The 24336-nt window shown below is 39.1% G+C and overlaps 1 protein-coding gene across 3 annotated transcripts; it reads right to left on the reverse strand.

Moving 5' to 3' along the window:
* Positions 1-1596: 1596 nt before the first annotated feature.
* dlgap4b (discs, large (Drosophila) homolog-associated protein 4b) lies at positions 1597-23578 on the reverse strand. 3 transcript variants are annotated; one of them, XM_077726983.1, is made up of 12 exons: positions 23528-23578; positions 15949-17198; positions 15559-15773; positions 14133-14234; positions 13245-13395; positions 12225-12477; positions 7191-7612; positions 6574-6662; positions 5139-5623; positions 3815-3906; positions 2846-3016; positions 1597-1910 (listed from the first exon to the last, which is right to left on the reverse strand). In XM_077726983.1, exons 2-12 carry the CDS (start codon positions 17143-17145, stop codon positions 1677-1679), a joined length of 3411 nt encoding a protein of 1136 aa, XP_077583109.1. In that variant the 5' UTR covers positions 17146-17198; positions 23528-23578; the 3' UTR covers positions 1597-1676. The 3 variants fall into 3 exon arrangements, with proteins under 3 accessions (XP_077583109.1, XP_077583110.1, XP_077583111.1); XM_077726985.1 differs by having other exon boundaries at positions 1706-1910; positions 2809-3016; XM_077726984.1 differs by lacking the exon at positions 14133-14234.
* Positions 23579-24336: the final 758 nt, after the last annotated feature.

Here is a 24336-nt window from a genome sequence, read left to right on the forward strand (position 1 = left end):
CATTTCCAATTCAAAGCCTTGGGCTACAGTTTTGGGTTGATGGTGCCATTTAATAAAATAGATCCATGAAGTGAGACTGCAATGGATTGCCCGAATCCATTAGCCAGGGAAATTTGTTGACCAATGGCAGAGATAAACCGGGATTGGAAGGCATGCAAACAGCTCTAGTTTGTTTATAGGGGGTCATGTTGACTTGAGGATTATTCACTGTTCTTGTACTATTAGTGGCATGATGTCTTGATTTTTAGAGAGAAACAAGTGTGAGTATGTTTGCTGTTTTTATTTAACCTCACATGCCAATAAAAGTCTTAAACTTTTTTTTCTTTTAAACAAATTCTTAAATCTACTTTTACATTTGTCTTAAATGCAAGTTATATTCATCAGTCACCAACTGCAAGTTTAATAAATTAAAATGTTGTTTACTGTTGTTGTTTACTGAGACAAGGGCAACCTTTTGCTTAAATTAAAGTTATAAGATTAAATATATTCATCAAATTCATCTTTTGTTGGTTTGGTCTCCTAGCAAGCATGCAGTATACTTGGAATAAATTGATGCCAACACAACTGCTAAAACAATTGATACTTTAATTATATAAGCTTTCTATAAATAAATAAAAATGTGCAGGTAAACTGCACATAATTACGATGGATTTGATTGAGCAAAAAAATAAATAAATAAAATGAAACAAAAAAAAATAAATCCCCGTAGAATTTTAAAAAAGCACTGTTAAACACAGGTGGTGTGTGTTGCCACTCAAAGAATACTATCTTGCATACTGAGCCTGGCTTTTTTCTAACCTAAAGATACACAGAGAAGCATTAAAGACAAAGAGGGTTAAAAATACATAATAATAATCCCACCAACTCAATAAAACAAACTGAGGCCAGTATCTATTGCTGATGTTTGGAACCTGCCAGTACCGCTTTGAAATTTGCATTACATGGAGATATTGTGTTGATTGAAAACTGTTTGTAAACTAACTGCTTTAAAATCTTATCGTTTCTTTAAGGCAAAAAAGTAAAATAAAAATAAAGCTTCTGGACAGAATCATAAGTGGTCATATCATAACCAAAATAGTACTCCAAATGGAAGCTACAGTATTATTCTCTTGAAGAAATGAAATGAAAAATGAAGTAAGCAAACCAGTAACTACAAGGAAGACGGGCATTAGAAAGTTGGGTAGCCACAAGGTGGTGTTGTGCAAAGCTACAAAATGGCCATTCTGGGGAGCAAATAACAACAATGGAAAGCACAATAGTAAAAACTGTGTCCTCTAAATAGATTTTTAAGTAATATTTTAAACTGTCTCCAAATATACTTTGACAATGTGACAAGGTTATCATCATTAGTTCATTATTTTTTTCCTCATGGTAAATATTAGTAAAAATAATGACAAAGTTAATCTGCAGGTTTTCATTGGCAGCTTCCATAATATCTGACATATGCAAAAGTTCAATATATAAGTGTTTGATGCCTTCAGGACCAGCCTACAAACAATTCAACCCCCCCATCCAAGTCAAGGGGGCATTTGGCCTCTCCTACCCCCACTCTATCCCACTCGTGTCATTTACATTGCACCCCCCCCCCCCCCCCACTCACCCATTTGCAGGTATTTTTCAGCGATACTTATCTGTCATATGATCTGACCTTACATTCCTCTCGCTCACTGTCTCCCTCAAAGTCGCGTCTGAGCTTCGGGGACGTAGATTTCAATGCTGTCTGCGCTCTCAGTGGCAGAGTTCTGGCGGAAAGAGGCGGCCTTCTTTGCGGCCAGCAGACGCCGGCGGGCCTCTTGCCTCTGCTTCTCCGCTGAAGCCGAAGAGGACGAATCGGCACTCTTTTCGCGGCTCAGGAAAGGCCGTCCTTTAGCAGCCTTCTTTGACGCTGGAGTGACTGCCTTCTTCTCGTCCTGGAATTAGAGACAGCACATGATGGGCAAGGGGAATGGCTAAAGATGAAAATAATAACTGCCTTTATAGAGGCTTCCATCAGAACTAACAGACAGGACATGAGCAAAGGACAATTTAACAATTTAGACATTAGGTAGGTTTACTGACGCACGTAGAAAAAAAAATGCAAACAGGACAGCAATATTGACGTGTTGGACATACATTAAGTGCTGATAGAAACTGATATGGACATGAGATTTAAGATGAGACACGAAACAGACAAAACAATGCACATCACATTGTAAGGTAACATATAGGAAAGACAATATATATGTACAGATTAGGAATGGGCACTCATGGAAATATCCTTACTTGATCAAGATAGTATTCAAATTATTAGCGATTACTCTTTTTTTTCAGAACCTCACATACACTGTCTTTTAATGTTTGATAACATTCATACTTTATTTTAAACTTGCTGTATTGCATTTCCCAAATGAATAGCCTCAATCATTAAATTAGTCTAGAAATCAAGGCTAAAACAGATAGATGCCCATCCCTAACATAAACACACACACTGACTGTAACTACACAAATAGTTTACATCCTGTACACACATTTGATAGGAGCTATACCTAGAGTGCACTCCTTTACTCCGAGTCAGTACATCTTAGCCAGGCTCCACAGCAACCAAAACACATGCATGCTCAGAGCAGGGCTTCAAAAACACACAAACGACTGCCCACTTTGAGATGAAATTGTTCATGCATGTCAAAAGGGACCTTTGTCACCCCTTTCTATTGGTTGAACATATTGAAATCCCACACAGGGATGTGGAATCAAAGAGGAGCGAAAAGAATGTGAGAATAATGGCAGTGGTGGTGGGAGGAGAGAGGCCGGTTTCGGCGGCTTTCCTACCCCAGCCAGGGCACTGGGCAGCAGGGGTGGGAAGTACCTTCCGCTCAGGGGGCGACTGGGTTGCCGCTGACGGCACAGGCTTCCAGTCATTGGACTTGAGGTGGTACAGCTCATCAAACTTGAGGCTGATGTCCTCGATGGAAAGCTGCAACAGGTCCCAAAAACCAGCCAGGTCTTGCGGTGTGGGCCGCGGATTGGCGTTCACATTCTGCTCATAAGCAAGACAGGGAAATTAAATCCATTGTTTTTAAATATAAAGGATACTAGGGTAAATATAGACGGAAATATTGAAGAAACATACACATGAGGAGAATTAGTGCCCTTATAATCCAGCAACTCCTACTCACACGTACTACTTCTCTATTACCACAAGAGGGAGTCACACTGTAGTTTGAAAAATGGCCTGCTGCTTTTTGCAGGGTGAAAAAAATGGTCAAAGACAAATTTACTATGGTTGAAGATGCCAATTGAGTCATATTCACTGCAAAATTTAATTGTATATCCAACCACACTATGCAGTGGTCCCCTGTCAAGTAGTACTTTTTGGGGTGTGCAATACAACCCGCTGGAAGATGTAATGTGCACATATAAGCCCAAATTTACCAGATTGCTGTGATAAAATGTTCATCATGCTTTTTGGGTTAACTAGCGTGTGTTGCAGTTGGCTTTTTTTCTACTACACATCAGTCGAAAAGAATGGCTTAATGGCTTATTGTAATCTGCTTTTATTTTCTGATGATGGACCACCAATAACCGCATCACAAAGTGAAATCCATCAACAGTGGGATCACTGTATATACTAGTAATAGACCATGCATTGAATTATATCTCATGTGTTCACATTAAGAAAATTCTTGGGTCAAAATAGTTTTAGAAAGAATGTTAGATTTCCATTGTTGTCATATTATGGAACCAATTTATGCATTTAACCAAAAAATAAATGATCAAAGATCATGTTAGCACAATGCAAAGTGGGTGTTGGTGTTGGTGTTATGTCAAAACTCACCAGATTTTGTTCACACAATCCTTGGAACTGCTGGAACTTCTGGGATATTAAGAGCTGGGCACTTCCCACTGCACTGCGGACTTTACCCAATACTACACAGTTAAACATAAGGAAAAAAACATGTAAAATTGTATATATTAGAAGTTTTATTAATTAAACAGTACCTGATATACACAGAGACTGCCTAAAGGTTTGTTTCTTCACATGGAGGTGTATAGTAGTTTATGTAAGTGTTACGCCCTGCTCAAGTGACTTTATTGTGCCTGGAGTGTGGAGAATATAATCCTATTTGGGCCATGTTTATCCTCTGAAGTAATCTGAGATATATAAAGATATATTGTATATCTAATGTATTACTGAATCTGGATTGCAGCATTATGTTAAAAGAGATCATTTGGATGTATAGTTTAATGACCGGTACTGACAGAAATTGGTCTCTGCAAAGACAAGAAATGTCAGAATTTTATTCTGGATCAAAATACTGCTTTTTTGTTGCATTTTCTCAGGCTGATGTTGTCGCGCTAATTTAATCTGGGGGTTTAATCAATTCCCGAGCAGATTTGTGTAATTCTGGGGATTACAGACATGCTTGTGTGTGGTAGCCCCAGGTATTACAGCTTCATCCCCTCCATGCTGTGGGTGTCTGATAGCATGATTGTATGGTCTGAGGCAGAATCCAAGAATTGAGCTCTGATCCATGTGACGAGGTTGAATGCTGTGCAAAGGATTCAAAGGTTCATTTCGAGGGTGTCAATGGCGTTTGCTTTTGTATTCTATAACCTACTAAAGCCTAAAGGTGGACTCATGTCCCGTTTTGGGGAAATTTGACAATGACGGGACTTCTAATTAGTATTTTCCTCCTTTAAAAAAATACAATGGGAAGATGTATGCTATTAATAAATGCTATTTCAAAACCATTGGTGGATTTGAAAGAATCAGAGGGAATTGCCAATATCTTAACATCCAGTAGTGTACATCAAGAATCAAAATGGTTGGGCATACATTTCTAGTGCCTCCATTAGTTTCAGAAAAGTAGTGCAATTGACCATCACTCGGCCCATCGTTAAATATATCAATAATGTTGTCTTATATAGTAATTTTCTATTACAAGAAATTAAGACAAAGCTCTTCACTATTAAGAGAGCTTGAGTATGACAATAATGTTGTGATTTAGCCAAATCTTGGTGTGTACGTTTTTTTGCATTAGTTATTGTGTCTATGATGGTAATTTATGTTTTAAAATAAAATACTTAATTGAAAACCAAACCAAGCAAAGGTGATGAGCTGTACATTAAACCACTGAGATTGATTATTGCAACCATACCTTCCTCTGAGAGTACATTTTCTTTGGTCTCCTGATCCATCTGCTGGCACCAGCCTTCCATGCGCCCTGCTTCAGCTTGTAGGAGCTTCAGGAACCAGTGGCCATCTCTTCGACACAGTGTCCCTCCTCCACTAATACTCTGTGGGGCAATGTTGCCGTTCCCGCTCTCTAGCCAGGGATCTGGAGGGGGTAATGATGAAGGGTCAAGCGCCGGGTCAAGGCTTTCTGAGAAAGAGGAAGAACTACTTCGTGTGGTGGAGCGATTGAGGAACTGCCTGGGAGGTGGAGGGGAGGAAGCGTCACCAGTAGTGTCGCCGTTGTCTAAGGAATCCTGTTCAGGAGGGGAGCTCAAAGACTGGCTGCTACTACTGACCATAACTTTCTTTTCAGTGGGACTGGCCTGACTAATGTGGGGAATGATAGGGACTTCCGGTTTATCTGAGTCTGTGTCTTGTTTGGAGGCCATGTTAGAAGCTTGACCGGGCCTGGAACAATACACAACGACAAAGATTATTCAGAAATTGATTACTTTCTGTGGCAGGTGTGTTTTGAGCGAGAAAGGCGTGGAATGAATATATGATTAACCAGAAAAAAAGGGTCTCTCTAGTGATGATCCAGTCACATTACAAAAATAAAAGAAAAAGTGTGAGAGCAATGAAAACAACTGCAAAAGCCTCAGGAAAACTGCTCCATTATAGTTATTATTAAAATTAAAAAATGACCCAGGATTTTTTTTCAATGGCAAAAGCACAAAAAAACGATTACAAAGCAAATGAACAGTACGTGTGCAGATGCCTAAAACATTAAAACACCACAAAACTGATGAGAGGAAGGAATTACTGGAGGTAATGGCAGCACATTATTGATTATAGATAGTATTTAAATAGGAATAGAATATCAGACTGGGATTCAATTAGCCTTATCAGGATAATTGAGCAAATCCCTTCTTTTGGAAACACTACATGGACACAGTTTTGAGACAATACTAATGAAATAAGATAGGATTATAGACACAATTCCTTATCAATATTAAGGGCTATACATCCTGCAAATATATGCAACTGTTCCATTAATACAATTGTAAATTCTGGCAATAGTTGTAGTCATTATCACTTAATTATGCCCCAGACTAATGAGCAAAAACTGAAAAAAATGCTCTCTTGGTGTACAATTACAGTCATAAATGTTTTTTGTCATTGTTATACCTTTCCAATGAAAAGATCTGTTAAAAAATGCTTCCTATTATGCTGTGTAGCATTTGGATGTTTCCAAACTTTAGTCCATATAATAGAATGTTGACCGACAATTTAAGATGGATATTTGTTTTATCTTACTGCTGAGACCAAACACATACAACCACACGTATGCCAAGAATATAAAGACAGGCTATAATATGAATTCCTCACGTTGTTACAAGGACAGGAAGAGGACTTACTGCCACCCGTCCTCCACCTGTACTCCGATAGATTGAAACTTGGCCAGTGGTGGGCTCTCCTCTCGTGGAACTTCTTGTATGCAGTCAACCTCAAGTAAAAAAATTGACATAAAAGCATTATTTCTTTCATTATTGTATGATCAATCCGACAAACCACTTGTATTATGATACATTAGGCTTGACTTCCAAGCATTGGGTTGTGATTGCTCTTCCTTAAAATGTCCCATTAGATTGTTAGTCTGGATGTGTGTTGGTACTGTGCCAACACAGAAAAATGGAGGAAAGGACTGTTGTTTCAGAGGCACAACAGGAAAAGACAAAATTGGATATAATGTACGGTGACCACTCACTATTAGCAGTGGTTATAGACCGATCCCATTGAAACAGACACAAAAATTGTAGACATTTTTTTTGCCTACAACATTTTTATATAAATCTCAGCTGTATCTAAAAACTATAATACCACAATTCCTAAATATATATTTTAACGGCAGTAAACACCCTGAATGGTTGCCAGCCAATCGTACACACACTTATACCCACAGACAATTTGGAGTGCAGAAGAAGAATATTAACAAGCCTGACGTTCTATAATGTTAGTCAAATATGTCTTTTACCTGTATGCCAATTGAAGAGAGTTTCCGTCTTGGCACTGGAATCACGAGAGCTTCTTCCGCAGAATTACTTAATTCCGACTTCTTGGAGTCGTGCAGGACGATGCTTGAGTCGCTCGTTTCCGTGGAAGCGTTGGCGGTGGAGGGGACAAGCGGCTCTCTGGGGGTAGCGATGGGAGTGGGGATGATGTGCGGAGGGCGAGGTAATCCCCGGGCCAGGCTGTTGGCGCGAGTGCTGTCAAGGCTGTCGGAAGAGTTGCTCTGAGCGTGGCTGGACTGGCTGTTGACCTCTGACCTTTGCTCCAGGTAGTTGTCCTGGGCTGACTCGGTGCTACTCTGTACAGTCACAGAAATGTAGGGTTTGGAGGTGGTGCGTGGTGGCACGGGGGGTGGAGCAGCCTTCTTAGAGGTGGTGATGCATGAGACTGGAGGAGAAAGGAAGTAAAGGGGAAATATCTTACAACATATTCATCATCCATTATCCATACCACTTCCTCACAAGGGCCGCAAGGGGTGCTGCAGACTAGTGGAAGAAAATCGGAGTGCCCAGAGAAAACCCATGCAGACTCCACACAGGAATGTCCAGACCTGGGATTCAACCCTCAATCTCACAATTGTGAACCCGACGCGCCAACCACTCTCCCCCAAGTCCCTCATTAGAAGATATTTATAATTCATGTATATTGCGTTTGAGAGATGTTTGACATTTTCAATTGCAGTTATTACAAAAGGAAAAAATAAACATGCAGTTTAAAAGTTTTTAATGGCTAGGCAGTGTATATTTGGCCCTTTTTCTCCATTATTCCATCTCCTCTCTGGGTCTTCTTGAAACTGTACTCAAAACGTTACAGTATTTTTCAAAAATATATTTCCAAGTGAATCCTTAAGGAAGTATTTATCCCTGATTAATTAATTGGTTAAGAAGTGTGTGTAGACTTAACCATATAATCTATCCTCTTTGCTATGGCTGTGTAAGGAGTTAGTGGAAGCTGTAGAACGGTTTAAGACTATTTAGCAAACGGATCCAAATACATGTGAGGTGCTGTGGGAACACCCGAACAAAAAGGTTGCTGTGCCTTCTAATCCAATCCATGGCCTTGTAGCAATATGTGAATTTGTTTGCAGATCTGACAGACGTCAGACAGAGACACAAACACAAATGTGATGTGAAACAACATTAATAATGATTGGATAAATCTGTTTTGGAATGTAGTTTACAATCCAGCATCATATTGAGCAGATTACTATTGGCCAGAGGAACTGTGCCATAATGTGGGTGTAGCCAAAATCTCATAGCTTATCCTTTTTTTTTTCTACACAAAAATCGAGTGCATAGCTTGCCTTCGAATTTCTTTTAGTAAATGCTTAATCACCCATTCACCACCAATATTATGAATTTTAAACCACCCAAATCATTTTAAAACTACATTAATTAGTTAATTTACATATCTAGAAGGCATTTTTTTTAAATCAAAAGTTATTTTTCCTACTAAATGATGCAGTTACTGTTAAAATGTAAAAACAAGGGCAGTGCATTTGGGATTTATTGGAAGATTAATGGAAAAAGCAAAATAATTTGTGATTAAAATACATTGTTAGTGTTCTAGTGTTATGTAAGATACTATTTAAGAAAGGATGTTTATGAACCTACTTGTGACAGAGTCATTTTGTTTGTTTGAAATGGCAAATATAGCATTTTAGTTGTTTAGTAAGCAATACAGAGTCTAATAGTTTGCCTATAGCTGAAGTGTTGGTAGGAAAAGGCTCCACTCCAACCCTTGACTAGGATAAGCGGATAAAAAATGCATTGGTGGATGTAAAAATCATCTTATCTGACATTTTTTTGGGGAGGAAAATTATTTAAAGACCCTTACGAAAAAGATGTTTCTAAACCATTGAACTCTTGGCATCTTGTATGGCAGAGATTTTCTATGTGACATCAAACTTGTCACTAACTGAACATGCTGCCATGTAGACAATGTGATGTCAGAATGCACTCTGACAGATGAATTCTGTTTGAGAAGGATTAGCGTCGTGTGTGTCATGCATCTGGACACCTGCCCTGCAGCTTAACTCATACCATATGATGCCATCATCATTTTGAACATCCCTAAGATGAAATACACAGAAATTGCCCTCTCTTTTTCACACTTCCAAAGGAATGATCACATTTGTTTTAGGTACTAACAACAAACACATACAGTTTGTGATAAAAATGACTATTAAAAAGGCTCACACTTGTTTTTTTTCCCTTCTTCCTCCACAGATCAGCCAAGAAGCTAATGAGCCGAGACAGATGGCATTGCAAATCAATTGCAGCGAGAGAACATAAAATAAACTATTGCATGTGAAAAGCCAAAATGTTGCCTCCAATTCAGACATTTTCTCATATCTCTTCATAACTCCAACCTGTGCAAACAAATGTTTGTTTTGATGATGACAACCCTTGTGATATTATGCAATATTACCACAAGACAAAAACAATCATGGGAAGATTGACTATATAGGGCAAATGACTTAAAGTCTAAATAAATGAGAATCCAGCTATTCATACAGGCAGGTGCTTTGTGTCAAAATGTTCTCAGTGAGCACTGGGCAAGCTGACAGTATAGTGTTGTTGTTGTTATCTTGTCGAAAATGTGACTATTCAAGGCTGAAAATCCATTAGCAGGAAAAACATCATGGGTTATTTCCTTAAGGAATGTCTTCAATCATTTCACACGAATCCCAAACAATGGTATAACTAAGTGGAGATGTTACTAAAACAATGTTACCAAATTTAGGATTTTTTTTGTGTCACAAAAGTGTGACTGTCTGTCTGCCCCAAAAAACATATATGGCAAATACATAATTGTCCTATTTACATAAAATAGTGTCAGTGACAGATATGTGACAATAGTGATGTCCTTATGTTTGTTGGTGTCAGACAAGATGCAGGAACAATGATATAAACAAAAGGTTAATTGTGTCGCGCTCTATTTAACCGTGTAAGCACTGCTTGCAGACTAGTCTGCACTTTTGCATTGTTTAATCTAATCACAGCCACAAAACAATGACAACCGCACATATGACAAACCCCATTGTTATCAACATGATCATCCTTTTAGGCTAAAACCATAATCCACAATATTGCATCTAAATATCCACAACCAGGCAAAAATAAAATGTGCATAGTTGAATTACTTCAAAACTATACATATGTTTAACAACTATTATTATCAATAATTAATTTTTATTTATTTAATGTTAAACAAATCTGTTAAACCACCCCACAAAAATACTAAATAGTAGCAAAATAGTGGCATTGTGCCTAAATCATTTTGATACATCAGGTAATTGGAGAAGTGCAAAATGTCATATTACACATTAACATAATTTACAGTGATTTTTAACCAGGATTTGCCAGCCTCTAAAAAATGATCTTTCAAAAAATTCTTCTTACCTTTTTGGGAGTACCACACAAAAAGCAAAAGACTATAGTTTCAGGAATGAAACTGTAATTTCTTCCAGAATGATGTAAATCAAGTGACAGAAGATGCCTAGTTTAGTTTGCCTTTTATTGTTGCAAGTTTGTATGGGGGCGTGGGGGCGTGGTGGCATAAGGAATGGTGCGTTTACGTTTACTTAGAACACCGCGTTTTTAAAAAAATACAAAACCACGAAGCGCAATTTAAAGAAGATATTTTATAGAAAAAAAGTTGGAGATTCATAGAAATAAAAAATTTCAGCAGTATTTCTGAATTTAAAAATTCAATAAGTAATATAGTTTCTCACGATATGGACAGAGTTCCAAAAATTCCGGGATTTTGAAAGCAACAATTGGACTGTGATTTTTAGTCTGACGTATGGTGGCAAGCGCCACTATGTGGCCGTTAGTGGTAACGTCAACACTGCAGTCAGAAAATATTACCTGGGATTTTTTTTACAGTCAGTTATAGAACCCCTTTATTTAACTTTAAAAATTTTGTATCCTTCAAGAATTCCCTTTCACATTAAATACTGTATCTCGTGTGGAGTACTGCAGGATACAATTTTTCCTACTAGGATCTTTTTTAAAAAAAATTAATTCCTAGAGGTTGATCTAGGAGAAGATACATGGGCGTAGTGCAATTGGTTGAGATTACGGATGAGGATGCACAGGAAAGGCTGAAATGGAAAAAGATGTAGTAGTCATATTTCAATTGTTCCATTGATATCGCTTTTCCGCAAAAGGGTCACAAGCCTATAAAGCTTATCTCACGTTGCAATGAACAGAAAGCAGCGTACACATTGGACTCTGCCCCATCCAACAATGGGGAACAGGTAAACAAACAACAATTCACATTTTAACCAGGGAGCACGGCAGCCTTAGTTTAGTCTTTCCTACAATACAGCAAGTCTTTATCCGATGCTTTAATCCCTCAATCCTGAACTATGAAACAGAGGTGCTAACTGGCAATAAACCTTTACATCCTCACACAAAACTATAAAAGAACATTTAGAATTGCTACATACTTTGTAGGTGCTGCAAATATAGTTCCATAACTATATCCATAAGAGGAAGAATCTCTCTCTCCTTCAGATTGCAAGGAAATACAGTAATACCTTGAGATACGAGATTAATACATACTGGGAACGAGCTTGTATGTTGATTTACTCGTATCTCAAATCAACGTTTCCTATAGAAATGAACTAAATGCAAATTAATTCAGTTCCACCCTCTGAAAAAAAACTGGCTATTATTATAAATTGCACGTTGTTTCTCATTTGGGGCTTTGTCCAAGCCGGTGGCTATCAGGTAAGAGGCAATCTGTTCTTTCCATGTCTTCCAATGTGTAGAAAGGCCGTCTTTTTGGGCAAAAGAGGCTGCATTTAAACTAAAATCCCGGCATGCGTGTATTGATTTTTCATAGGTGGTTGGGGGATTAAGATCAATTAAAAATGATAGTCAGTGATTATTGCTCGAATACTCTTTCTTCCCGTTTTCTAATTGCAATTTTCAGGTAAGATGTATTTCTTTTCAACACATGTAATGTTTTTATCCAGTAAGTTACTCACCAGTGCTGTTCCCATAGGTGCGAACAGTGCTCTCAGATGGTGGGAGCGAGCCTGAGTCAATGGAGGTCACGTCATCATCTTGAGAGCAGCCAGCCTGAATGGCTCTCAGGTAACTGTGACTGCGAGATCGGAAGCAAGTGGGCATGGTCACGTCTGGAGGCTCTGGGTTGTCCTGAGAATGAGAGCGGGAATCTCGAAATGTGGAATCGGAGCTACGGTCCTCGTAATGATGACTCATGTCCAGGTCCCGAAGCTGCGTGGGAACAGATGAAAGAGATGCTTGCACGTAAACAGGAAGTCAGTATTAACTGTGGCATCTGTTTAAAACTGCATTGAAGCCAGTGGCGTCAACACAAGCTACTGGACGAACACTGAGGAAGATTAAAAATGCTTTTTATGTATTCGTCCAAATATCAGCCCCTAGTTCAGCCTTTCTTCCACTTATTCACAACAATACTTGCCATGGGTGAGATGTAGACTGTTTAGACTTTGTATGAATTAAAATAAATGAATTTGCTCCAGGATAGCTAATGTTTTGTTAATGTTGACTTAACTAACTTACAGCAAGTACACTACAATGCAAATTTAACCACTTTTTAGTGCATTGGAACTTAAAATGTGGGTGTTTTGACCATGCTTCTTCCAAAATTCTGAAAATATACCTTCTGTAATGTCCAAAATAAAAGAAATTACAGAAACCACGCTTCAGGAAAAGATCACTGTAATGTGCAAAATGGGGAAATCCTTATTTATATTATTATTTATATATATCATATATTGACACTGCAGTAGTCAATCTTGGGGAATTTTTTACGCATTACTTGATTTAGAGTGGGAAAGTCTGCTTGGAGATAACTTCATGAAATATTCATCAAGTACATTTTATTAAGTGAGGGGGAAAAAAGTATTTGACGCAAAGCGGTGAAATATAAATTGCCCCAAGTATGCAATTTTTGAACTCACTTGGGTTACTAACAGCACAGAAAATGGAAGAGCAAACAATCACATTGAAGCACTGACCTGTCCCATGCAGCTCCGTCTTCCTAAAGTGCTGCAGGCTTGTCTGAAGTCATCATCCTCCCAGTGTGGCACAGGTGACCCCGTACCTCCGATGCAGTCAAGATTGTCCAGGCTGCGATTATTGGCGAGCTCTCTGAGTGAAGGAAGACAGCTGCAGAGCAGAACAAACAGTTGGCATCAAATAAAAAGACCAAGCAATATCAGGAGTTCATATTTCGGAAAGAAAAACAGTTGATGTTGCTATGCGATGATGGAGAAGCAGCAGGAGAGAAAAGCCCAAATTATCAATGTGGGAACTGGAAGAGAAATGAAATACTATATATATAATATATGAAATATTTCCTTTTGTGTGTTGCAAACTTAAGGATATACTTTAGGTGCATTTTCACATTTTGATTATAAGTACACCTTAAGAAAAAAGAAAACAAACTATAGGTAGGTTGTTGTATTCACTTAAAATACATTCGGGCCACTTTTAACTTTTATATAAGGGATTTTATCTCACTACCATATTTCGCCAGAGCAACTACATCCCATGCAAAGCTGGTGAAGATAGATGACGCATAGTCTACTCACGGAGTAAAAATAGGACCAAACAAGCAAAAGAAGATGGTTATGTTCAGCACAAAGAAAAGCTTCTTGTCAATATTATTGCATTGACAACGGTCACAGCGTGACTTAAGGACGCCATGCCATGTTCACAAGTTCTTCGCCAAAAGGGAAACCAAACTATTGTAGTTTTCTCCTAAAAAGTGCTGGGCAGATAGTAATTACAAGCTTCATGGTGGACAGCTATGAGTGGCAGTATTGCATGGTTTTGCCACCAAAAAAGAAGCAATTTTGTACCTCTGAGATAAATAAAAACACTTATTTGTGCCTATCACTGACCTGGTCATTGACCTGCCCAGTTGGTTGTGGGAGGACACACTGTGGAAGGGTGACCACAGGGCATCCAGCTCCCCTTGAAATAAGGTATAATCCAGTGCTCTGCTACTCTTGCCAGCAGGCCACAAGAGAGCCATTGGTTAGTCATTCATGCATTTACATTTCTACAAAATATGGTGTCAAAATACCAAAGCACAAGCTTTGTGCAATTGAACTATTGAGCTAGAAAAAAAAATTAAATATGAATTGAATAGTATAATCTATTGTATGATAATGGATAACCTATGTACATGCCACTTGTTGTCAACAGCAATCACCGAGGTTTAAAGGTCAACACAGACGTGCTTCACATGACCAAATGAGAACACATGCACATAAAGGTGTTGTTATCAATATGATTGGCAGTAAAAAAAAGTAGTTTGTTTTTTTGAAATCACAGCATTAAATTACTCTAATTTGAATCAGTGTTAGACTACAAAAAAATGAAGCGTTAGGGTTAGACTACAAAAAAAAAAATAAAGAGAATATTTAAGCACTGCAGCAATTGTAGCCAGAGGCAAAATCTGCTTCTACTTCAGAGGCTTAGAATGTGTCCCCTGGACAATGTTTTGGTTCCTATGCAAACATTAAAAGACATGACAGCACTGTCTTCCGTTTTGACAATATTGTGATTGCTACAAAGAACATGTTCTCTTTAGACATTTCATGTGACGTTAACTGAGTATTGCCTTGCTCTGCCTTCATCACACATATTGTAGCACGTCTGTTTAGAAAGCCGATTGCATAAGGATTCATACCTTTTGCAATGAAGGTTTGGAATGTATAAAATAGCAGCTTATATAAAAGAAAAAAACGATCCTGGAAAATTATAATTCTGCTCCATATAAGTGTTGCATTTGGCATCTTTAGAGGTTTTTATGTCAGCTGAGACAAGCAGCTGTCTAACTGTGCTGTTTTTATGGTTGTATATAGTTTTCTCACTTTACTGATGAAGTGAATATGTACATCAGGGAGACATAAATCCACGCCAAGAAAAAAGAAGCTTGTTAGGAAACTTCAATGTAAAGATCTCAAATCTAATTTACTGGAACTTATTTCATAAATTATACAAATCATACTAGCTCTGTAAATGTTCATAGATTTTTTTTTCATGCCCTTGAGTATTGAGTGTTGTCACTATGTTCCTAAGATGTTAATTATAGGAGCTTTTAAAATGCTCTTTGAAACTCTCAGTTATAATATTAAATAAGTTAAAGTTTTTCTTTCTTCTTAAATGTCTAACTTGAGAAAAACGAGTTTATTAAATGTCCACTCCTGCTTCATGTAACGTTAACTTGATGTATACTGATTGGAATATCATTATGAAATGTACAGTATGTGTTTGCAGATTATACTGTAATAGATTTGCTGTTTCACTTGGTGGTCTTACTTGCGTGGGGGTAGTTGGTCGCTCAGAGAATGCTGTGTGGCCCTGAGGTAGCTCTGGCGTCGAGCAGCGGTCTTTGGCGAAGGTTTAGGGCTCCCCTCCGAGTCTTCGCTGTCCTCCATGTCTGCCATGGCCTTCACGTAGCTTCCACTGCGCATCCGCCGACATGGAATTTCATTGGCACCCCCGCTGCGACCTAATGAGCTGCTCCAATCACCCTATCGGCAGCAAAAAAATGGCCAAATTTACTCTCAAAATAGGCTCTGTATTGTCACAACACTCTTGTTACTCTACAGTAGATTGCTTTCATCCTTAAAGGTCACCCTTATTTTTTTGTTTTCAATTTTCTATTCATACAAACTAGTGCTCAAACATTGTTTTGGCTTTACTTACCCTTCGCCCTACCTGCAGGTAGTTGCAGGTAAGTTCCTGTTGGCATGACTTGGACTTAAGCAGGGACCTATCAAGAGTGGCTGAGCCCTTTTGGATCACTTGCCTTGGCCTTCCCATCGTCATTGCGGACCAGGACCCCGCTTTCATGTAATCATTTTCATTCATTAGCATATGATCTGGTTCTCCAAGTCCATTACCTCCTCCACTTGGAGGTCCAGCAAGTGTCTGATATTTGATGTCATTGCTGCTTTTAGATGAGCTGATGGTGTTGTAGCCACTATGAATGTATCTATTCTGTACCCCATGATTCTCATGGTCCGTGGCACGCCCAATAGTCATCATTGTCATGGTGTTATGGAAACTGCTCATGTCACTGCTGTCCAAATCATCGGAGCTCCAGTAACCTGACATGTTGGAACGCGGTCGTCGCTTGGTAGTGGTTTCTGATTTAGTTCCCCGATCTTTACTTTTGGCTCTGCGGTTATGCTTGCCTCCGTCGTCAGTGCCCGAAGAGCCACCACCGCTACCCGTGGACCGTCCATTGATGTTTCCTTTCATGTGATGGCTCTCCAGTGACTGGGATTTTGCAAAGAGCTTCTGCACTGAGTGTAGCATATAACGAATGCGACCAGGACTGTCTGTACGCTGTTTGCTTGCAGCAACTGCAGATGTTCTATGGAACTGTAAGGTGCTGAAGCCATCTCGGCTACCGGGCAGCTGTTTATCAAACTCAGGAAGACTGTGAGGTGACTGGCTCTTGGTCATGTGATGCGATATGGTAGCTGAACCGCTGGTGATCATAGATGTTCGTCCACTAAGCTCAGCCATGCCCATACCTGATCCCATTCCCATAGACATGGAAGCGCCCAATGTCCCAGGTCTTATTCCACCAATGCCCTCCACATGTGGGGAGAAGTCTGCAGTGTCGTAAGAATTGTAGTGAATCCTGGGGAATGTGCTGCTATTGGACAGCTGGTTATTGAGAGGCAGCAGGCATTCTGGTGGAAGAGAACCTGGATTTGCTGATGGGTAAAGGTTGGGGTCCATTGTGCCATACTGGTCCATTCTAGGGTTCAGCAAGTATGGACTCCGGGGTATACTGCTGGTCTTCTGAGGGTAAAGGACCTCAAAGTGGCCAGAGGGAGGTTCACAGGAGTCAGACCGATGTCTGGTATGGCTGGTCCCCAGCCCTTTCATATTGGTGAGGAGGCCCAATCCTCTAGTAGACCGCCAGACCTATAGTTTGACTCCTAGATCGTAGACAAAAAAAATGGAGCAAATTAGAAAAGATACAAAGCATTCAAGATCTGGTTACTACCTACATGCCAGGTCACACACATACACACAAAATGTTGAAGATAATTTAGTTTGGCAGCTATGCCAGCAATTCAAAGGCTCATACAATGAACATTTGTCTTAGAACAACTAGAACAAGACAAAATGAAACAATGATCTTCAGATTGTAGGCCAAAGTGGGCACAATCTCACACAAGAGACCTCTACACTATTGTGGGAGAGAATAATACGGAATATGAATAGATTCAATCAATATTCTCCTCTGTAAGGAGAACTTATAATAAGATTCAGAGAAGTCAAAATAAGTAATAGGGGACCTTCAAGGCATTTGAGATCAAATAATGTCGAGTTGCAGCCTACTGTGCTTTGCCTACCTAAATGCAGCAGATATAACAAGCTTATGCAAGGATGCAGTCATCATGATGTGCTATTTCGATTCAGACAAGGTAAAGCGACGTATTTGCTTAAATTGCCGTAAACTCCGTTCCTAAAACTGATCCATGAATTAAAGAAAGATATTTGCACACTGTTAGATTGTTAAGTCATGAGAAGGGAAAAAAACCCTTTATTTTAGAGGTGTTGCTTTGTTCATAATTTATGTGATTACTAGGTTTTTAAAAGAATGTCCTAGGCAGCAGGTGTTGCATGACCTCTAATGTACCAAAATGAACTGTGCAATATTTCCTCGGTAGATGAATAGGAAAAATATAGGCCTTGATGTCAAGCCCCCATTACTAGCATGCTGCGGGCACAGACTCATTAAGTGTCATTAACACAGCTTCCCTGATTGCCTTCTCTACTGATAGGGTCAAATCCTGTAAATCCTTTTACACCACATTAGCTAACTGCCTCAGATCTCATAGTGGCATGTCACTCAGATAAGCTTAACACACACTCTTCAATATGTCAGCCAATATGGCTCCCAAAGATGTTTCTGATTGGTAGACTATTATGGGAGATTTAGATATAAATTGTATAACTCATTATGGAAAATTTAAATACAGATGTTTTAATTGAACCGAAAAACAGGAAGGAATATTGTGTAAAAGGTGCAATATTTCCAGATCTGATTTGAAATATTAAACTATTTTTAGTAGGTGTGTAATGGATGCCAATGAGGGTTCTGTGTGTAGAACATGAGGACAAAAATCCCCATAGGCAACCTATAGATTGTGTTAGTAGTTGAGCTGCCAACCTCGGCTTTTAGCTCAGTGGTCAGCACGTTCAGCTTCCAAAAGAAGAGGTGGTGATGGCGTTTTTCGATCTCTGGGTGGGTTAAAAATAGAGGCAGTGGTGTGATGACATCAAACCAGATTGGTGACAGTGGTTCATATCTTAACATTTCAAAATGGCTACAATTGTCAGGCAATCAGGTTTGAGAAAGCATAAAAAGAATAAGGGTAAAGTAGCTTGAATGCTTCTGAACTAAACCCAGGAAGTGACAATTCATGCTTGTAATTATAATATGCAGAATAACATCAAATCTAAAGTAAATAACCCATGATACTAAGGATGCTCAAAGGAGACATTTAACCATCACAAAGGGAATGATCTAGGTCAATCGTCTCTACTCAGTAATACAAATGTTCCGTACATGCAGGGAATATGCGTGTGAGCATTCATGGTGTGTGTGTGTGTGTAATCTTACACCCTGCATGGAGCGTCTGGTGGCAGTAGTGTGCACTGGGATGCTGCAATCTGTTCCTTCAAGGGGGGGTGAGGAGCATTTTGGCAGTGTCCAATTTATGACCTTAGCCGCACTAGGCCAGCTCTTTTCCCTTGCCAGAGAAGAGACATATCACTGGATAAAAAGTCACATTTCACGTCTTATTGAGGTTTTCTGGCACAAAGCTGAATGTCAGAGAACACTGATGTGCATGTTCTTGTTATGAAGACAGGTTTGTCTCACAGATGGCATTAGGGGTACTTATGATAAACAGTGTCACAAATTTCCTCCTTGAAAAATCCTCCCGAGTCGTCATGAATATGTAAATACTTAGTTTTGGGCATGAGTTATGCAAGTTTGATGCTAAATCGTCCATAATAATGCATCTCCGAGGCATAAAAACATATTGGATAAGGTCAGATATGATCACTAGGTGAGCCTGTGTAAAAGATATCATCCTCATCATATGCGCACTGGTGTGCGGCTTAATTATTTAGAACTGAGTTCATCTGTTCTTCTGGCCTTGAACCTTTGAACACATGGGGAAATTTCAGCTAGTGCATATGTGTGTGGGCTGACTATAATGGATTCAACCTTAGTGTTGAGGAAGAAGCAATGGTATGAAGCTGTGGCGCGAGTTTGAAGTAAAAATGAAAGCAATCCAGAGGGCCTGAGGAGTATTGAAAAGCAGCGTTGGAAGATCAGAGATGAGGAACAATAAAAGGGTTGAGATCGGGACAGTCTGTAGGCCTTCTGACTTAAAAAAAAAAAAAAGTAATAGTAACCTGAGTTTCAATGAAGAAGTCCACTGATTGTGCCCCCTAAAAAACTTTTATTTTTTAACTTCTGTAACATTTTCACATTCTCAACTGTGATACACACATTTTAATCAATAAATGAATGAATCCCTGTGTGGAACATCAGACCAAACATTAAGGTAGACTTCCTAATCTTAAAAGTTTACTGCAAATGGGATGGATCAATGTGTGATCTTAAATAAATGACACGCAAGTATAGTAGTCTAACCTTGTCCTAATTACACCTCATCTGTTCCATCATTGCTGTGCTCTGGCCTATTTTCACAGCTATAAATTTATCACCCTCCCCTCTGTTGTGAGAGATAACCCGTACTCATTTTAGCCTATCTCCAAAGACCGTTAGGTGGAATGAAGTCAATGAAAGCCTGGTGGCACAGTCTCACTGCCACTGCTGGCAGCCAAGGGTTGTTTCCATGCCCTAATAAACCAGTTTTACTGAGCAAGCGAGCACTCTAAAAGTGTTTTCTGTCAGCTACAGGGCGAATAAATAAATGAATATATGAATAAAATATGCTCGAGTTTCCCCCATACAACTATGTAAGCCATTCAGAACTTTAGGCTTAGACTAAACAGGGTGGAGATACACTTGAAAGCAGAAGTTTCATGCAATGCAAATAAAAAATAAAGACATCAACACAGTGATCTTTACTGTCTGAAATACTATGTAAAGTCAGACTGAAATGTTCCTGTTTTAAGAGTTTGCGTGGTCATTGAGAAGAATTCATTGTACAAAAGATTACTGTACATTCAAATAATTCCCATGGCGAAGTGCAGATCCTCATAAGGTTTCTCCTTTTTATTTGTAAATATAAAATGACCATGTGTGAATCTAGTATTTTAGCTGATATGCAAAAGCTGCTGAAACCATTAGTGCGATTGATAAAATCTTGTTTCTATCTTGTTTCTCTACATCAGTTTGACCTTCACATCACGCAACACAATGTAGGACCTCTGTTTCTTCATCGGGGGCCCTTGGAGGATTCAAACATCAGAGCAAAGTTTTCCCCCCCAAGCCTGGGCTCAAATGTATGTGTGTGAACCGCGATCCCTAGCCTGTTATGAGCACCAAGGTTTCACTTCATCCCACCAGTATAATCCTGAAACCTAATCCATTTCAAAATGCCCTTGGAATGACATTCCAAGGCCATAGTTGAGCTCAAAAGATCTTGCAAAGTTCACCCCAGAGAAAGTGGTGACACAATGAGTTCTCTTTCTGCTTGTGGCAGAAACCAAAGGGCAGCTAAAAGATCAAATTCCATATTCATGGCTTTCAATTCCCACATGATCTGACGTCACAATAATACTGTAATGGCCGTCTGTCAACCCGCCAACCTGTCAGGAGCTGCTGCCATGACAACAGTCATAAAGCCAAAAGGATTGGCCAACATGGCAGACACTTCCATTTAATATGACATTTAGGAGATGTGATCTATAAACCTTCAGGTCATCTGGCTTATCCCCCAAAGTCATGTGGAGGCTTAATACACAGGACAACCATTTGTAATCTATATTGTCAAACTAAAGAGACAGTCTTTATTGTAGCTTCATTAAATGTTAGTGTGCAATAGAAATATCTCATTACACAAGCATGTGTCTTGAATAAGAAATTATTGGTATCCAAAGCAACAAAATAACCATCTCCATCACTAAAAAAAAACAAAACAAAACAAACAACCACAAGAAAACATCCTCAATGGACGCCTGACCCGACCTGGACTTGAACCCAGGACCCCAGAGCTGCGAGGCCGACTGGTTAACCACTCGGCCCACCGGCCGCCATTACTTATAACACACCAACTGATAAAACGCAACAAAGTTTTAGCCTCTGATACGGGGGAGTTGCTTCAATCTTTTCAGTGCAGTTTCATGCTAAGGTTGTTCTACTTTGATCATAGTGTAGCTACACTTTCTGCCTTATTCGAATCTGATCTTCCCCATGGCAAGTGTTGCATATCACACCTAAATAGTGACGTTTGAATTTTCTACAGTGAACATAGTGTGATTCATTGATATTGAGATTAATTACGTAGTGTTGAGACAAAAGCCAGAGTCAAATATAACCTCCAGATCCATTTCTAACTCCCACAGAAGGGCCTATTGTGAGAAGAGATTCTACTTTCATCCGCTCATCCACCATCCAGGGAGACATACCCCAGGAGCCTAACTGAAGGGATGCAAAGGAGCTTTGTGATTGGAGCATTTTGTTATCACATAAAAACAGCTACACAGCCTGCAGTACCCTCACTTTGACATGAAACTCCGAATCTATATGCACATGTCCTCAGTCTTCATGTGTGTACTTGAGACCATTAACAAGTGTATTTTAATGCAAATTATCTGTCTTTCAGGGACACGACAAGGACATATTTGTTGTGTGTGATACAGGAAGGATGAGCAGCAGAGAAAGAATGACCGTGGCTTGACTATAGGGGATTTATTTATTGACATTGAGGATACATTACGAAGCATAATCCCCAATTTATAAGACGCGTAGAGCCAATGATTCAGCTTTAAGACTAATAAAAAGGGAACAAAACCCTCTGGAGAGAGTAGCATTTATTTATGGCTGGATTTGTAAAACTTGTCTTCAGTCATATTTAAATAGAATAGACTGGGGTCCTTGAGAGCTCAAGGTGGGAAAAATAAGAAGGACAACTACTGAGAGAGTACAAAGCACAGCAAAAAATGTTGCAGGCTTACAAAATGTTTGAATGCATGCCATCAATACAATACGTATGTATCTGTAAAATTCTGCACAACTGGTTGAAGGCAGTTTTGCACGATGATGAAAATCTTTATTTCCAGAATGGTAACAATAGAACAGAATAATCTGACACATACCAGTGGAGTAGGTGGTGATGCCACTGTATAAACACTTCAGTTGTTTTAGAAGTATAATCAGTTGATTGCAGTTGTGTGCCACTATCAGAAGATATTTCATTGGTTTATTAACTGTGCGTGTTGGATCAGTTGAAACAAAAAAACTGCACCCACCGCTGCCCTTGGGGAACTAGTTTGAAGAATGTTTTGCCTTTTCTTGAACAATTATAAGCCCAAATTCTGGCCCTTTAAAATGGGTACACAAATGAACATGTTGTTAGGTATAATGAGGGTATATTATACATAAACATAATGGAGGAACACATTACAACTATTTCCCGATTTTGATGATGTTAACCTTGTACATAAAGCACACCTTTAGAATAAAGAGCTGTCTTAACACTTTAGTTATTAAGACAAGAGTGATTAGTGACATGGAAAATGAATGATAATGTCATGTTGTTAGGTATAATGAGGTTAATACATAAACATAATGGAGGAACACATTACGCAAGGAAGTAATGTTTATTCCTATTTCAATTTTTTTTTTAGGAGGATAGGAGTTTGCAGTTGGTCTTTCAACAGTGACTTCAACCAATACTACTTTCAAATTTCATCATGCCTTATACATTAGAGACTGAACTTCAAGGTTTATACATATCCAGTCATAATATTTGAAAGTCACGCAAGGGAAGGTTCTCCAAAATGTACTGGTAAGGCTCACTGCTATTGACATCGCCTCGAGCCCTCCTCGTGCTAGGGATGAAATATTTCTAAAACAGGAAACTGAGAGGAAGATTGTGTTTGAAATAAGAATGTGACTTTCTCTTCCTCCAGTCCTTTTTGAGGTCTTGTCAGCAGGCTTTGCGGGGAATACATAAAAGGAATCCAAATATTGTAGCCAGTTCGAGATCAAGATATTCCATCAATATTGCTGCCTGTTTAAGTTTCATTTAAGAAAAAAACATGAGCAACTTACATTGGCAGTTCATTTAAATGAAGTCTTGATGTGAACGTGTGCAGGTTTCCTGTAAAAGAAAAGGTGATATTAACAAGCTACATCACATTGTCATGCCTGACTTGCCACAAAAATAAACCCATCTGAGAATAAAGAAGCATTTTTACGCATATTATTAACTGTGCTTGAAACAATCAGATTGTGGGCTCAAGCGCTTGAGGCCAAGGCACGTTTAGGTTGTGGGAAGGAACAATTTCTTTTTACATTACTTTCTTCCTATCATCTCAATAGCACTTTTTAATCTCAGCAAACTCCTACTTATATGTATTCCGCTGACTTATATAACTTTCAGAGTTTGAGATGCCATGAAAATGTTTAACTTGGACTCCCATCAACCCCATACCTGAGCTAACATTCTTAATACGTGCCATGTATCTATCACCACTATACACTCAGGGCGATTGACTTTCTGGGAAAATATTTTGCCACTGCATCGGTATTTGTGAGTAAGCCTAGCGGACTTTGTGCGAAAGGCAGACTACACACTAGACTGGTCGCCAGTTAGGCGTAGGGATCCCTCAGAGACTGACGACCATTCGCACATACAATCATACCGCCATCAGCAGGAATTGAGTCAACGCCTGAGTGAAACACTACACTATCAGGCGGCTAATGTGAGAATACAGCCATATGTATTTATTTTCACAGCACATACATTGTATATATCACTCATAGCGAAATACGAGGAAACTATCTTTTTTTATAACCTACTACTAATACTGGGAATCAGTTGCTCTCTAAAAATATCAAGAAAACATAGATGAACACAT

The sequence above is a fragment of the Stigmatopora nigra genome, chromosome 10 (genome assembly GCF_051989575.1).
Source record: "Stigmatopora nigra isolate UIUO_SnigA chromosome 10, RoL_Snig_1.1, whole genome shotgun sequence".
In the NCBI taxonomy this organism is placed as follows: Eukaryota; Metazoa; Chordata; class Actinopteri; order Syngnathiformes; family Syngnathidae; genus Stigmatopora; species Stigmatopora nigra.